Below are 15716 nucleotides of genomic sequence, written 5' to 3' on the forward strand. Positions count from 1 at the left end.
GAGTGCCAGGGATTCTGTGGCCACGACTGAGCCCCAGGGGGCTTTGGTCACCACGGGGAAACGTGTAGCTGCTAGGATTGGTTATGTGCATGGTGATGGCTGGAGAGCAGCTTGGGGAGGCCCCAGCGCCCGTATCTCAGCATGTGTGCCCTTGGGGCCCGGTCCGCACACCATCCTGGGGAGCCTTGGTGCCAGGACGCCCAGCGAGATGTCAAGCTACCCCTGCCGGCTCCCGTGTCCTTCTCTCATTGGCTCTTGCCAGCCTCCTGTGTCTGTGCACCCAGGTCCTCTCCTTCCTTAGCCGCCCCTCCCCTCCCCCACCACCGGCCCACAGCCTGTGCGGCGTCTTGCAGTCATCTTCTTCAGATGGGCCTTTTATTAGTCCCTCTGTCTGTCCTCCCAGGTCCTCCCTCACGGCCTCCTGCCGCCTGCTGGCCTGTTCTCCTCTTGCACAACTTGTTCCTTCTTGCCCTGGTGCCTTTGAGGCAGCCGCCCTCCCCTGCTTCACTCCCACCCTGTCCAGGCTCCCTACTGGCAGGCGGGCTGCGGGCTGACCCCTGCGGGGCTGTCCCTGGCACCTGTCCCCAGCACCCTGTGGAGGGGCTTGGATCCCCACACAGGTGGAGGCAATTGAGCAGCCTGGTGCAGGGTGGCCCTGAGTACAGTGTGCAGGGGGCCTATGTCCTCAGTACCCCATGTGCCCCACATGCTGCCTACACTGCCGTGGGCTCCTGAGCTCGCCTTCCCCGAGGTGTTCTATTGGTGTCAAACGTGCCGGGATTTGTTCTCTTCCCATGAAAGTGGTGATGACTTGCACAGAGCCCTGGGTCCCCGGCCCGCCCGGCTTGGGCGGGGTTCGCTCAGGAAGTGGGAGCGAAGCGCTCGGCGCACAGAGGTGTCTGCGTGTCCTCTGGAGCCCGTGCCTGGAGCTGGGGCCCCCCGTAATCGCACGACGGACCTACTGCTTCCTGACTTGTCATGAGGCTTCATTAACTCATGTCTCTCTCTCTTTTCTTTCAGTCTGCAACTGTATCTGATGGTGGTAAGTCCCAATTTCAGATGTCTATTTTTATTATTTTTAATGAAGTGTTCAAATTGTGGAAGTGTGTTTGCCATTGGTTAACCCAGAAGAGATGTTTGCCTTGCCTCTCCCCATCCCCTGGGAGAGGGTTGCTATCGGGGCTGAGGTGGGGGAGCTTCTGCCGTGGCTCCCAGGGGGCCAGGATTCGAGTTCTGGAAGCCGTTCACTGCAGAGACATGTTAGGAGGCCAGCCCCGAGCCGGCCTCGGCGGCAGCACGTCCCATCCCACACCTGTGCTGACGAGTCCAAACATGCTGGCTTGCTAACCAGCAGGCGAAGATTGCAAAGCTCTGGCCGAATTTGAGCAATTCTGGAAACTCGGGTGAGACTCAGGTACTATGGAAGGGCCCAGCGGGTGAGTTGAGGCCCCAGGGTAAGAGGAGGAGGTAAGAGGTAAGAAGGAGAGGAAGCCTTCTTCCTGCCTCTAAGTAGTGTCGTGCGTGGGGACTCCTTTTCTGGGAGTGACCAAGAATGGAGAGGCCACAGATGTCCTCTTGGCCTGGAAATTGCTCTGACGGAACCTCGTCCTTTTAGCTCAGTGCTGGTTCCCAGGTTCTTATGATACTCAGGAAAGTCCTTACACTCTCAATTTCCCTTTTGTTTTCCACATGTTTTAATTAATGTATTCTTCTGTCTTTTGAGAGTCAAATGTTCTAGCATACCAAAAGGTATGAGCCCTGTGTTCTCATGTCTGCCGGCAGCAGGTCTGAGAGCCGGCAGTGGCAGCGGCCAGAGAGGAACAGGTGTGGGGTTCAAGGGTACCTGGGGACTCAAAGGGAAAAAGAAACTCAGCGTGGTATTCTCGACACTGTCTTTTGGCACAACCGCTGGCTTTGGTGGTGGGCCCTGGATGGGGCTGCTGGCACAGCGGGCGGCTCGGCCCAAGCCTGCAGCCCTGCTCCCCGCCGCTCGTGGGGTACCTGCAGAGCACCTCTTGAATTACAGACATGCCGATCCCTGAGGCTAGGGCCATGGATCCGGAAGGTTGTGTTTGGGGATTGATTTATTTTAATAAAAGGAATTACGTTCCGTATTTCACATACAGTGATAATTATGCCATTTAATCAGCCTTCATCTGGGAGTGGGAACGATTTCCTTAATGAAAAGAAATAGAACCAGTAACCAAATCCAGGAAAAAAGCAAGTGGTTTTTATAACATTCCATTTATGCTTACCCTTTCTTTCCTGGTAGAAGACATGCATTTCTGCAGGGGATTTATAAACGTGAGAAGTTCAATTTCAACATAAATATTAAGCCTAATCCCCGTGACAGTTTTGTTCTGTCAGGAGCGGGTGCGGGAGTGCTGGAAGTTGGGAATCTCGTCCTCTCGGGGTATGTACAAAGCCAAGCCCCCCGAGTGTGGGGAGCCCCAGACTTGTGGTCCTGTGTGTCCTTCCTGAGGAAAAGGCGCCCCGCTGGTGGCAGGCAGGGCCCCTCCCCTGCAAGGCCTTCCGCCCTTGCAGACCTGGGTGCCTTGGGGCACTTTCCAGGCCCTTCTCTATGCAGGGCCTCTGTGCCAGGGGCAGGAAGGGAAGGGCTCACTTTCCATGAGTACACCCTGGACCTCAGGAGCTGCTTCAGACAGCTTGTGTGTGTTTTATTTCATTTTTTTAATGCTTTTTTAATTTTTCCACCTTTGATTTCTCTTCTGATTTGTAAGAAGAACAAGTTTCTCATTGAATTTGCAGGCTAGGTCTAGGAGGAATAGATTATATTCTGCCATCTTTGCAGATGAGCGCACTGAGCCAGAGAGAGGCTACGCTGATCAGAGTCACACAGAAACCAAGTTAGTGGCTGGAATTCGGGGATTCCGACCCTGAGGTCGGCCTGAGCTCAGAACCTGCCGGGGGGGAACGCAGCCGCCGAGCCTCGTGGCTCCCATCTTCCTGCACCATCTCGCCCCAGGTCTAGCCCCAGCCCCCCTTCCAGTCCCTGACCCTGCTTCCTGGGGACACTTCCCCAGCGGCAGACAGGGGCCTGCTGAGTGGACCCAGGCAGAGGCTCACAGTAGGTTTCCCCATGGGGATGTTTGGGGTGCTGTGCTGGCCGGGAGAGTCAGGCTCACCGAGGGGCCTGGGAGCTCCAGCAGCACACCTGCTCCGGGAGGAGGGCAGGGCCCCAGGAGCCGATTCACGGGTGGGGGCGGTCTCCACATGGACATTCCTCGTTGGCCTTGGTGAGGTGGCCGTCACCCACCCACTCAGAGACACCGTCAGTAACCACTGTCTTCTCTTTCACGTAGTGTCCCTTTATCTTACAGCCTCTCACCATCTAGTGTGGCTTTGTTATAGGGAAGTGGACGAGGCTGGTTTTGTGGTCCTTGTCAACTTGAGGAGTATTTTCCACTTTCTCACGAGGAGAGGCCTCATCGACGGCTCCCCGCCGCCAGAGACCCTTGTGCAGGCAGGGTTGGAGGTCTGCCCCTGTGGAGGGCAAGCCAGGACTGGGGAAGGGGAGGGGGGTGAAGCCCAGGGGCAGCTTCTGCCTCAAGAAAAGGAAGAACATTCTAGCATCACAGAGAGTCTTAAAAATGGAGCTGTCGCCCTGTGGGAAGTTATTCAAAACTTGCTCCCAGTGGCCGCCCACAGCTGAAAGCCAGAAGTGCCGAGGTGGGGCGGTAAGAGGGGCTGGCCCGGCTCTCAGTCTAGGCTCAGAGCGGGGCGGCTTTCTTGTAATAAAAGCTTCTTCCTGTATTTGAGTTCTCTCCTTTTTTTACCCCATACCAAGCAGCTTTGCCAGGATTCCCCTCCCACCCAACTCCTACGTCCCCAAAAGGTTAGGCTGCTTTCTGCCATTCCTAGATGTGCCTTTTGAAGCTGAGAAGTGAGGCGCAAGGGGGAACGTTTGCTCCCCCCACCCCAGGCACATGCGTCGGGCACGGCCATGGGCACAGTCGTCGCAGGGGCCACACGACACCTCCGCCCAGCTGTCCGTGAACGCCACCTCACCCGTCTGGCTCTCGGCTCTCCCCCCACACTGTTCCCAGGGCCTCTCTGTCCCCTGGGGGTTCTGTCCACGCTGCCCGCCTCCCCACAGTCCCTTCCCCGAAACTACCGGCCCTCTGTGGCCTGCTCCCCCACCAACACCCAGCTGGGCCTGCTGGAGCTTGCCTGCACCTTGCTGGGCACCGTCCCCCTGCCTTCGTCTCATGTGCCCCTCAGGCCCCATCCCCATCCTGTGGCAGCTCCTTGGAGGGATCTGTGCCTGCCACCAGCCTTCCTCTGAGTGTTTGCCCGGCTCCATTTGTGCCCAGCACTGCCAACGCGGCTGCCATCCTTATCATCTGTCTGTGTGGCTGCATTGTCTGCCTGTCCACCTGCTGGCTGGTGGCCTCCCTGCGGTGGCTTTGGTGCCCTGCCTGGCAGGCAGTACCCAGGGTGGCCGCTGGATGAATGACTGAATGAAGGCATTCACAGGACGTGTGGGCAGAGCCTTGGTTGGGACAGTGGCTTTCTAAGGTTTTAGTCCTTGGTGGAACTCTCTAGAACACAAGCAGGGAAGCCCCGCAGAACCACATTTGGTAGAGCACAAAAGCAGAGCAGTCTGGTTGAGTCATGGGGATGGGGCTGCGGCCCGAGTCTTCTCCCAGGTGGCCGGCCCATGGCGGGGCACATGTAGCCAGTCTCCTGTCTTCCTCCAGAAGCTGCCACCCATCGCCTCTCACATATTTTTGAAGTCCGTTATGAACTCTGTGCCATAAATGAATAGCAGTCCTTTCTACTAGTTTTGATTATTGTTTTAACATCGAAACGGGAACCTTTTTTTTTTTTAAAGATTTTATTTATTTATTTGACAGAGAGATCACAAGGTAGGCAGAGAGGAGGCAGAGAGAGAGGAGGAAGCAGGCTCCCTGCTGAGCAGAGAGCCTGATGTGGGACTCGATCCCAGGACTCTGGGATCATGACCTGAGCTGAGGCCTTAACCCACTGAGCCACCCAGGCGCCCCGAAACAGGAACCTTTTTGAAGTTGGCAATAATACTAGATAAAAGACACATGGAATTTTTAATTCTTGTTTGTTTTCTGAATGTACATGAGCTTTGATTTTAAGCCTCCTCTCCGGCCAGTTTTTCTGTCTGCCCTTTCCAAGGGCGTGCATAGTCTGGGGAGCCGTAGGGCAGTGGAGAGATGGCCGGTGCGTCCCCGGGCTGGCGGGTTAGGAGGGAAAGGGCAGCTGAGTTGCCCCGCGTGGCCAGGGCCGTGGGGGCCTTGCTGGGCTTCATCGAGCCAGCCTTGACTTTGCAAACTCCGGGGCGGTGCCTCTCCTACTTCTGTCCTTAGCACTCCATCGCAGGGAGATGGGGAAGTGTCCCTTGCTCTTTAGTTCCTGTGTAACTGGGAGCTAAGAGGCTGTGCTTATAGGTTGGGATCATTTAATAGCTGTGGTCAGAGTAGAGGGCGACTGATATGTCATGTTAGCCAGCCACAAAGATGACACATGTTGCAGACCTTGGGCCTCAGGAAAGGTGCTGTCCAGAAACAAGGCCATGTGTCCTTGGCCACACTTGGTACCTGGCCATGCACACTCTGGCCCGTCCCCACTCCTAGTACCCATATTCTGTACTCAGGCTCCTTGTGTTTCTTTTTACAATTATTTTCATTTTCCCCAGTTTTACTGAGGCAGAGTGGACAAATAAAAATTGTATGAGTTTAAGGTATGCGATGCGGTGATTTGATACACTTATACGTTGTGAAATGATTACCGCAATCAAGGTTTTAACATGCCCATAATCTTGCATGGTTACTTGTAGGGAGGTGTGGGTGAGGACCTTAACATTGACTCTCTTAGCAGATCAGAAGTGTACAGAACAGGTTTGTGAAGTGTGGTCACCGTTTGGACCCGAGGTCCTCAGAGCCCAGTCATCTTATAACTAAAACTCTATGAAGCTCGACCACATCTTCTCCGTCCCCCTCACCCCGCCCGCCGCTAACCACCTTTGTGGACTTAGACTCCAGGTGCCCTTGAACGACACAGGTATGAACTTCATGCTTAGACACAGGGGTTTTTTTCCCCAATAAATACAGGATAGTCCTGGAAATATATTGTCCTTAGGATTTTCTTTTCTTTTCTCTGGCCTACTTTATTGTAAGATACAGCCTATGATACGATAACAACAGATTATGTGTGGGTCGGCTGTGTGTGTCATTGGCAAGTCTCCTAGTCAATAGGAGACTATCTGCAGTGAAGTTTCGAAAGAGTCAGAACACGGATTTTCGGATTTTTGACTGTGCGGGGAATGGGTTAGGTCACCCTAAGCCCTGTGCTGTTCAAGCATCTGTTATATTTTAGATCCCACACGCAAGGGAGAATGCACAGTATCTGTCTGTGTCTGGCTTCTTTCATGTAGCATATTGTCCTCCGGGTCCGTGCATGGTGTCCTGAAGGCAGAATTCCTTCTTGAAGACCGAACGGATAATTCTCCCCTGAATGGATATATCATAATTTCTTTATCCCTTCACCTGTCGACCGACACCATGCCTTGACTGTTGTGAACACAGGGGTGCAGATCTCTCTTGGATGTCCTGATTTCAGTCCCTTCGGACACATACCCAGGGGTGGAGTTGCTGGGTCACAGGGAAGCTCTATTTTTATTTCCTGAGGAACCTCCCTACTGGTTCCATAGTGGCCGCACCCACTTACCTTCCCACCAACAGGGCAAAAGGGTCCCTTTCCCCCATGTCCTGGCCAACACCTGTTGTTTCTTGTTTCTTGGATGACGGTCGTCCTGACGGTGAGGTGATTCCTCACTGTGGTTTGACTTGCATTTCCCTGATGATGAGGGACGTTGAGGATATTTTCACGTACCTATTGGCCATCTGCATGTTGGTTTCAGCTCAGGTTGTAATCTTGTGGGTTGTGGGATCTAGTCCTGCATCAGGCTCCCTGGTCAGTGGGGAGTCTGCTTGATATTCTCTCCCTCTGCCCCTCCTGCTGCTCATGCTCTCTCTCTCTCTCTCTCTCAAATAAATAATCCTTTAAAGAAAGTCGACCTACATCCAGCCACTCTGAAATAGGGGAGCGTTATGTCATGTGTTTCTGGGGAGAGCCACTGAGGCAGGGGGACGGCAGGTCGGAGCCACGCTACCCGACGCCACAAGTCACCCATGCAGATTCGGGTCCCCTGCGTGTGCTGCTGGGTGGAGAGGACTGGGCCGGGGGCCCTCAGGCTGCTCGGTGGCTCGGACACCCAAGGGTGGCCCGGCCAGCAGCCTCCACATTCTCCTCCTGGGTTCCCACCCCTCCTGGCTCACGGCCACAAGAATACACGTCACCCATGTAACGTGCAATTTGGTGTCAGACCCAGAGCCCACGCTGCGAGCTTCCATTCTGCGTGGAATGGAGGAGAGAAGGCTCGCCATCCACCCTTTCACGGGCTTCTCTGTCTCTTCTCTTTCACTTGGACTTGCTAGCAGCTTTCTGCTAGTCTACAGGTGCTATGTTCCTCACGTTTCTGCTTCTTCAAGAAAGTCAGTCTGTTCTTATCATACTCCGCACAACTTGGTGGCAAAAGTCTTTTATTCTAAGTCATGAGATTTTCGGACCTATCTTGTCTCTTTTTCTCTCTTTCTCGGTGCTATAATAGTATTGCTCTTGTCCTCGATTTGTTTTGTTAGCTGTGTGCTCTCCCCGTTACCTCCTAGAACATGAAGAATTTTAACCTTCTTTATGCTAGGTTTCTTTTCAGACCAGACTTTGTGTTTGTCTTTTGCATGTTATATACCTTCTTTCCTCTGTCCATCCATCCATCTACCCATCCATTTACCTCGCTATCCATTCATCTTCCCATTTACATAGGTCAGCAGTCGCCATGACCCCGATCACTTTCTGGTACAGACATTGTCCAGCCTAGGGAGACCTCAGCGCTGAGCCCCTGCGTCCTCCCTGCCTGGGCTGAGATCCTTGGGGTCAGTTGGGGATGTACCCACAAAAGTTTATCCCCACTGTCCCCAGCTTCCCCATTAGCCTGCCTTACTGAGAATGTCAGGGTTCTGCTGAGTCCCCTCCTTCCCCAGGACAACGGCTGTGGACTCAGGGGTGGGTCAGGCAGAGAACCTACAGAAACGTTTTTGTTTTTTAACCTTTCTTTGGCTTTTTTCCCCCTCCTTTTTTTCTTTCTCCTGTTATGGCACCACAAGACAGCCTCCTCCTGTGGTTGCTTTTGTGAAGTCTGAGGCAGGTTTGTGGTCTGCCCAGCCACCCCTCCACCCGCCTGCAGTCGCGTGGGGACAGGAAGCCTGTGAGCCCACTTCATGTGCCCGCACTTACTTGGGATGCTGCCATGTGCGGGCTTGTTTCGTTTCTAAATGGAACTTTTAGTAGGAAACGAAAGAGGAAAGTAGGTTGCTGTAGATGAGGGCTTTCCAAATCCCCCCTTTTTGCCTGCTCCTCTGGACACCAGGCACCTGAAGTACTTCAGGGAATGAAGTTCTAAGTATTTGTAAACACTAGTCAGACTGTAGATTCTGGTTTGGGGAAGCACAGAGACTTGATTCATGCCAAGATGCCTTCCACCGTGCTTCTTTCTTGCCAGTCCTATAAGATATTTGGAGAGAACTTTTATTAGTAATTTTTCTCTTTTTTTTTTTTTAAAGGTTTTTTATTTATTTGACAGACAGAGATCACAAGTAGGCAGAGAGGCAGGCAGAGAGAGAGGGAGGAAGCAGGCTCCCTGCTGAGCAGAGAGCCCGATATGGGGCTCGATCCCAGGACCCTGGGATCATGACCTGAGCTGAAGGCAGAGGCTTTAACTCACTGAGCCACCCAGGCACCCCAGTAATTTTTCTCTTTTTAAAAGACTTTATTTACTTGAGAGAGAGAACCGCATAAGCAGGGGGAGGGGCAGAGGGAGAAGGAGAAGTAGACTCTCCCTGTTGAGCAGACAGCCCGATGACGCGGGGCTCCATCCCAGGGCCCCGAGATCATGACCTGAGCTGAAGGCAGACGCTTAACTGACTGAGCCACCCAGAGACCCCTATTCATAATTATTTCTATTGTGAATTTTTTTTTTTTTTTTGAGCAAACAGAAGTTTAAAGTAATAAAGCCAGTGAGCACATACATACCTTCTCGAAGTAACACATGTTAACGTTTGGGCGTATTTGCTTTTGACTCTCTTTCTAAAGCATTAAAATCATGGTCGAGGTCCCATTTGTGTCTTTTCCTCATCCTCCCTCCAGAGGCCCTATCTGGAAGCAAGTGTATATCCTTCCTACTCCAAGGGAATTAATTACTTTGATTCTTGATGGGGGGAAGCCTCTCTTACAAAACTGTAGTGTAAAAAGAGTGGAGCGTATAGACTGTTTCTGTAAGTTGCGTGTTCCATCAGGGAAGTGGTTATAGCTTCTGGGCGGCTCAAGTTCTGCCTCTTGATCTGGGAGCTGACCTGGAAGCTGGCTCCAAGGGTGTGTTCACTTGTGGAAATCCAGCTACGCACTTGTGGCTTATGCATGTTTCGGTCTTTGTTCTACATTCATAAAGGGTCTACTGAAAGAATATTGTTTTAAATGTGGGAGGTTTTCTAACCAAAAGACTTACAGAATGGTCTAGAAAATTTTCATAGATTCACTCTCAGATTATTCATAAAGTTGCCGAGGGAAAGCATCTTATAGATTGGGTTGAAAACTTGATTGGCCTGAATAACTTAGAGGAAAGGTTTAAAAGTAGACCCTGAGGTCAGGGATGACTCAGGGCTTTTCCCAAGGGCTGTCTTCGGGTAGTTTTTGTGCAAGTTAGGAAAAACTCCCCTGTCCCCAAGCAAGATAAACTCTAAGAAGATCAAGCGTATGCCTCCGGGTGTGCCGCTTAGAAGGCTTTTGAGATTTTCTCGTTATTGCTGGTTTTCAGCAGTTTAACTCTAGTAAGTCTTGATTTGGTTTTGTTGTGTACATGCTTCCTGAGGATCAGGTATTTTCTCCTTTAATTAAAAGAATGTTGGCCACTCAGGCTTTTCCTACTGCCCTGGAGATATGCTCATTTTTAGTCCTTCTTTTTCTCTCCTATGCTTCACAGCTCATAGATCTCTTCTTCCACAGTGTCTGATATGCGTTCATGCTGTCCTGTGACTTACTCGCTTCCGAGGCTGTGTCTTTGTCTCAGCAGGGCCTCTGAGGCTCCTCCAGCCCTTTGCCTTTCTCCTCGCTGCATCCCTGCCTTCCTTACACCCGTGATCATGTTCGAGGCATCTCTGCCTGTCTTCAAGTCCTTGGCTACTAACACCATCACTGTCATTCGTGAGTCTGTCCTGTTGACCAGTTACGGGCTACATTTTTCTGCATCTTCTCATGTGTAGAGATTTTCAGCCGGTGCTGGATTTTGTTGTCTTCCTTTGAAGAGCACAGAAGTTTGTTTAATAGACCGTTGAGCTGCTTGTGGGTTGGCTTGATCCCTGTCAGGCTTGTTTTTAGGCTTTTTTAGGGCAAGTCTAGGGTAGCTTTTACTATAGGCTGGTTTAGCCACACTACTTGAGCCTAACACATGTGGGGTCTCCTTTGAGGGGCACATGTCCAACAAGAACTGCCTGGAACTCTGTGTGAGCTGTGGGGGCAGGTCAGCCTGCAGCTCGCTGGCTGCAGCCTCGTGGGGTTTCACCCCGTGCCCACATGAGCCAGAACTCAGCAACAGGCCCCAGGGTCTCCTGTGAGCTCCCCACAGCTCTTTTCCCACTCGCTCTTGCTGCCCTGCAGATTCCAGCCACCTGGGCTTCCCTGAGTCTGGTCTCTGTTCAGCATGGTGAGAGAGCTGTCATCTACGCAGCTCCCCCTTCCCAGTGCTGCCCTTTGTGGGCGCCTGCTGGCGGGGTGCTGGGCAGTCTCAGGACTCTGCTCACTGATCTCTTTTCCATCATGAATCAGAGTCTTACAGTGACTATGGTTCAGTTTTTGAGAACTGTTGCTGGTCTGTTTTGCCTAGTTTTCCGTAATATGTGGTGAGATGGGAAGTCTGGTCCCCATTACTCCATCGTGGCCAGACACAGAATTCTTGTGATACAATTTTTTTCACTATAATTGGGAGGGTATGGTCTCTCAAATTCTAAACAAAACTCAAACCATGACACTTTCCTGCACAAAGAACTTCCGTGAGTTCCCATTACCTGTAGGATAAAAGCTGCCCTCACAACCCAGAAAGAGTGGGTTCTCATCCCCCCAGCCCTGTCCCTGATGTATCCAGTCCTGGGTCAGTGTTGGCATTTGAAACGGCCAATGAATGAGCGACACCGAAGTCTGGAACCCAGTAAGCTTGGGCTACCTTCACATTCCTGTGATATCCCGGTAGAATTTGTTGAGGCTGCCAGAGTGAACTAGTGAAATGAACGAGGAACTCTTGCGCTGACTCTACCAGACGGGTCTCCTGTGGCCGTCATAACTAGGCTCTGCCTCCCCTTGGGGGACAGCCCATGTCTCCGGCACCACCCAGTCCTCTCTAGGAACGAGAGCAAGGGACCTCAGAAGGGATTCCTGGCTCATGGAGCACCAAACAGAGAAACACCGGGGGCCTGAGTGCCTTTCCTCGGGCCAGGAGGGACTCTCCTAGGTGCTTCCCATGCTTGAACCCATGCAGTCCTCCCTGCGAGCAGGCGGCTCCCAGTTTGCAGGTCGCCAGCCTCTTGGGCAGTCAGAGGGGCAGAGCGTCTGAGCCTCGCGGTCTGGCGGCCGTGCACCCATGTGCCCGCTAGGCAGCACGTGGACAGGAGGCCCATCACGGGTTGTCCTGCAGCTTCAGCTCAGGTGTGTCAGCGCGTTGCTACCACCAGAAGCAAATCTGTGTCCCCCTCACTCATCCCAATTCTTGGGGGTGAAAAGCTCTTACACATGTTTGCAGTGTTGCTGAGTCTGATCGTCCTGATCTAATGTCCTCTTTCCCCAGCTTTATAAAGGCAGCCCTTTGAGTTAGTTCCCATCCCTCCAGCTCCAGCTCACTGACCCAGCAGTGAGGGATCTGTAAGAACTCACTGTGGAGACCTGGCTGCAATCTGGAAGGAAGGGGTCAGCCCCAGGTTGAGTTTGGCCAGGCTCCCTGCATCTGTCCCACTGGTGGCTGGAAGGAGGTGAGGGACCAGAGCCCCTGCCCCACACACAGTATGCCCTCGGCCCCCTCTGCTGGCTTTGCTCACATGTGGCCTCTCCGTTCTCAGACCAGGGCTCTTTCCGGGCATACCTCTGTTCGCTCCAGCAGACTGTGTGCCGGTCAGCGTCCCCACTGCTGGGGAAAGGCAAGAGCGCAGATGCTCAGTTATCTTCCCCTCTCCCTGCTGACACAGCTGCTTGGAACACACATGGGACAATCCTCACTTAGGATAGCTCCCCGTTTTTGTTCCTAACGACAAGTCTCAAAACTCAACTTTGGCCGACTTGAATGTAGAAATGGTCGATAACAACTCCAGAAAGGAAAGTCAAATTATTCTAATTAGAATAATAGTTTCATTATACAAAGTTACATTTCACATTATAAGATACTAATTTGGAGAGGCTACTTTTTCTTCTCTTCTCACGTTTCATGATAATATTCCATCCAGATCCCTCAGATGTGTTTTTGTCACACCTGCTCTTCAAGCCATGAAAACTTTTCCTTGGAGAGTAAGCCACACACTGTAAGTCCACACACCAGCGGCAAGTGGCCTGAGGACTGTCCACAGCATGAGCGCACCGTGTTACCAGCCCCCGGAAGCCCCTTGTCCCCCTTTCCAGTCCCAGACCCCAAAGCAGACCAGTAGCTTGATGGCTGACACCATTGCTCCATTTGCCTGTTTTTGACCTTGAACACAATGTTCTCATGCCACACGTCCTCCTCCGCATCCGGCTGCTGTTGTTTACTCGAGGCTTGTGGGTTTTAGGTTTTATACGTGTTGTGTGTAGCAATAAACGTTCATTCTCACGGGCCACGGCTATGAGTCCATGGGACTGCTGCTGACATTTCCCTGAGTTCTGACCTCTGGCCATCGCTGGTGGTGTGCTGTCACAGGCCCGTGTGGGATTCGAGGTGGCCGTCCGCGAACGCTTCTGCTGTGACAGGCTGGCGCGCGGTGCAGGCACATATGGTGCTGTAGTAAACACAGTGTTCCGGAACGGTTCCACCGTGTGTAGGCCAACCAGCACGTGTGGAGTCACATCCTCGCCATGCTTGATGTTGTCTGTTTGCATCTTAGCCTCAAGGAGGGAATATGGGCATCGGGTCGTGGTTCGTGCTTATGGTTCCCCGGGGACCCATGAGCTGAGCGCCTTCTGTGGTTTTGGCCGCTTGGATATCCTCTTTGGGAAGTGCCTGTGCGAGAGTTTTGCTCATTTTTCTATCAGATTGTCAGTCTTCCCTTATTGATTTGTAGAAAATTTGAAGAAGTTTTGTTTTGACTTTATGTGTACAGGAAGCCCCTCTGTGGCTTACCTGTTCATTCTGCTGGTGGTATCTTCCACTAACCAAAGCGTTTCATCTTTCAGTTATCCAGTTTGTCATTTTTCTGTTCTGGCGATGCTTTTTATGTCCTTTTGGAGCGGTCCTTGCCTGTGCCGTGACCGTGAAGGTAAAACCATTGTTTTAGTGTTTCCCACTGAAATCTCAGATCCCCTGGAAGCGGTTTCTTGGGCACAGTGTGAGTCAGGGGATGAGACTTGTCTGTCCCGTCTTTGGTCCAGCTGGCCTGGCCCCAGGTGTTGCAATGCCGATCCTCTCCCTCTTTATCGGGTAATCATATCTTTGTGGGTCTGTTTCTGGCCTCTGTCTTTTGTTCCGTTGGCCTCTTTGTCTGCCATTGGGTTGACACTTTGTGCCATAGTTACTCTCACTCTTGGTGCATTGTGAGATCTGCGGTGTGTTCTCAGCCTTGTGTGCCTTCAGGATCTCTCCTGCTCTTCCCGGCCCCGGGCATTTGCCCGTGCATCTCAGAGCCAGCGTGTGCGTCCCTGGCCATGCTCCAGTCGTCTCTGCTTCTGTCTCAGCTGGGTGAGACATAGCACTTGGGAGTGACACTTCCTCTGCAAATGTTACTTTAAAGCCACAAACAGCCATTGACATTAAGACTGCTGGGTTTAAAAATTTGTTTTGTAACCATGCATTTGTGATCTCCGTTATGTAGCCGCTTACTGCCTTGCTCTATAAAAATCTTGAGGTCATTCCCCAGGAATAAAAACTAAATCTGGCTTGGTTTATTTGTCTTTTAACAAACTATTTCTTTTTAGCTGACTGATCTCCATAAATATCTAAAACCAGGATTAACTGAGATGATTTCAGGCTAATACGTCACCCTCAGATAGATTCCATTGTCCAAAAGAAGGTGAGGGAGAAGCCTGCAGTGTCTGAGGCTTTTTGAGGATTTGGATATAAGGTGACCCATCACATCAGAGAGAAGCCACTGGAAAGGCCACGCCTGCCTGTGGGTAATTGGTGGACCGTGGCCAGATGTGATGCCATTTCGGGTGGCAGAGGTTTGGGGCTTGACCCAGCCAGAAGGCCGCAAGGCCGGGCAAAGCTGAACCTGGAACATGAATTGAGCTTAGCCCTAGTATGGGTTTGGGGAGACAGGGGGAGTCAGGAGAAGCCTAGAAGGGGCAGCCAGGGGCAGCAGGGAAGCTGAGAGAGAATGCCCGTGTCTGTAGGGGGATCGTGGAACGAGGAGACAGGGTCCCCAAGCCGACTTAGGCGTTTTTGCTTTGGCACCTAGGGGGACGATCATGGCATTTGCAGGGAGAGGAAGGAGTAGGATGGGAAGAAACAGACAACAGGACAATAGCAAGAATTCTGCTGTGGACCCGGGATTTTTGAGATGCTCACTCAATGTCCAAGGGGAGATGTTGTGTAGACATTTGGATAAACAGATACAGAACGCAGAAAGTCCGGGAGTCACCCGTGTATCAGTGGAGTTGAATGCCTGGATAAGCTTGAAGAGTTAGGGATGGGGCAGAAAAGGCACATTGCAAACCTTCGGGGTGAGTGGGGGCTGGAGTTTGAGAGGCAGTGGGGTGCACAGTGAGGTCACATCCCATCTCTGCCCCTGGCGGTGTGGCTCAGCACTCCCATCTACACAGTGGGGGCCCGGGACTGAGCTCAAAGAGTTCTCAGGAGAATTAAGGGGGTGAGTACACACAGTAGACTGTGAGCCGCTCCTGGCCCGTAATCACCGGCCGTGGCAACCCGGCAGCTGCTGTTAGTGTTGCTGTTGTTGCTCTGATCGCATTTCAGTATAACTGAAGGCCAGAAGCAGCTACAGCCGCCTGGGAAGACTGGGTGGAGAAGGAGCCTAGGACAGTTCCTGAAGGTGGTTCCTGGATGGATGGGAAGAAAAAAGCCTCAAATGGTACAAACTCCCCACCAAGACTGTTGCAAGTCCAATTTTAAAACAAACGACCCTGGCAGATTGAAATACGTAAATGAAAGAAGACATAACAGGCAGATACTAAGAAAGAAAAACTGGTATGAGAATACGGATCTTAGACGAAATAACTCAAAGTGAAAAAAAAAATGTAAGGAGAGAAGCTCTGTGTACCAAAAATAGAGCATCTTATTTATAAAGGAAACTTAGACGGGACCACCATATGCGGATGTGTACTCCTGGGGAGAGACTGTGATGGACCTTTCTCGGAAAGTAAGAGATTAAGCTGGTAAATAAATGGAAAAATAAACTCTAACAAGTATATATAGAACTTTAAAC

General features: G+C 51.8%; 1 protein-coding gene across 2 annotated transcripts in view; it reads left to right on the forward strand.

The window, feature by feature from the left end:
* RGS12 (regulator of G protein signaling 12) overlaps positions 1 to 15716 on the forward strand; it is an 83901-nt gene that overhangs the window by 35552 nt on the left and 32633 nt on the right. For both annotated transcript variants that reach the window (XM_080797303.1, XM_080797304.1), the window contains exon 3: positions 1021 to 1042. In XM_080797303.1, the coding sequence (XP_080653429.1) occupies positions 1021 to 1042 (22 nt within the window). The remainder of the gene's footprint in view (positions 1 to 1020; positions 1043 to 15716) is intronic.

The sequence above is a fragment of the Martes martes genome (assembly GCF_963455335.1).
Source record: "Martes martes genome assembly, chromosome: 2".
Taxonomy (NCBI): domain Eukaryota; kingdom Metazoa; phylum Chordata; class Mammalia; order Carnivora; family Mustelidae; genus Martes; species Martes martes.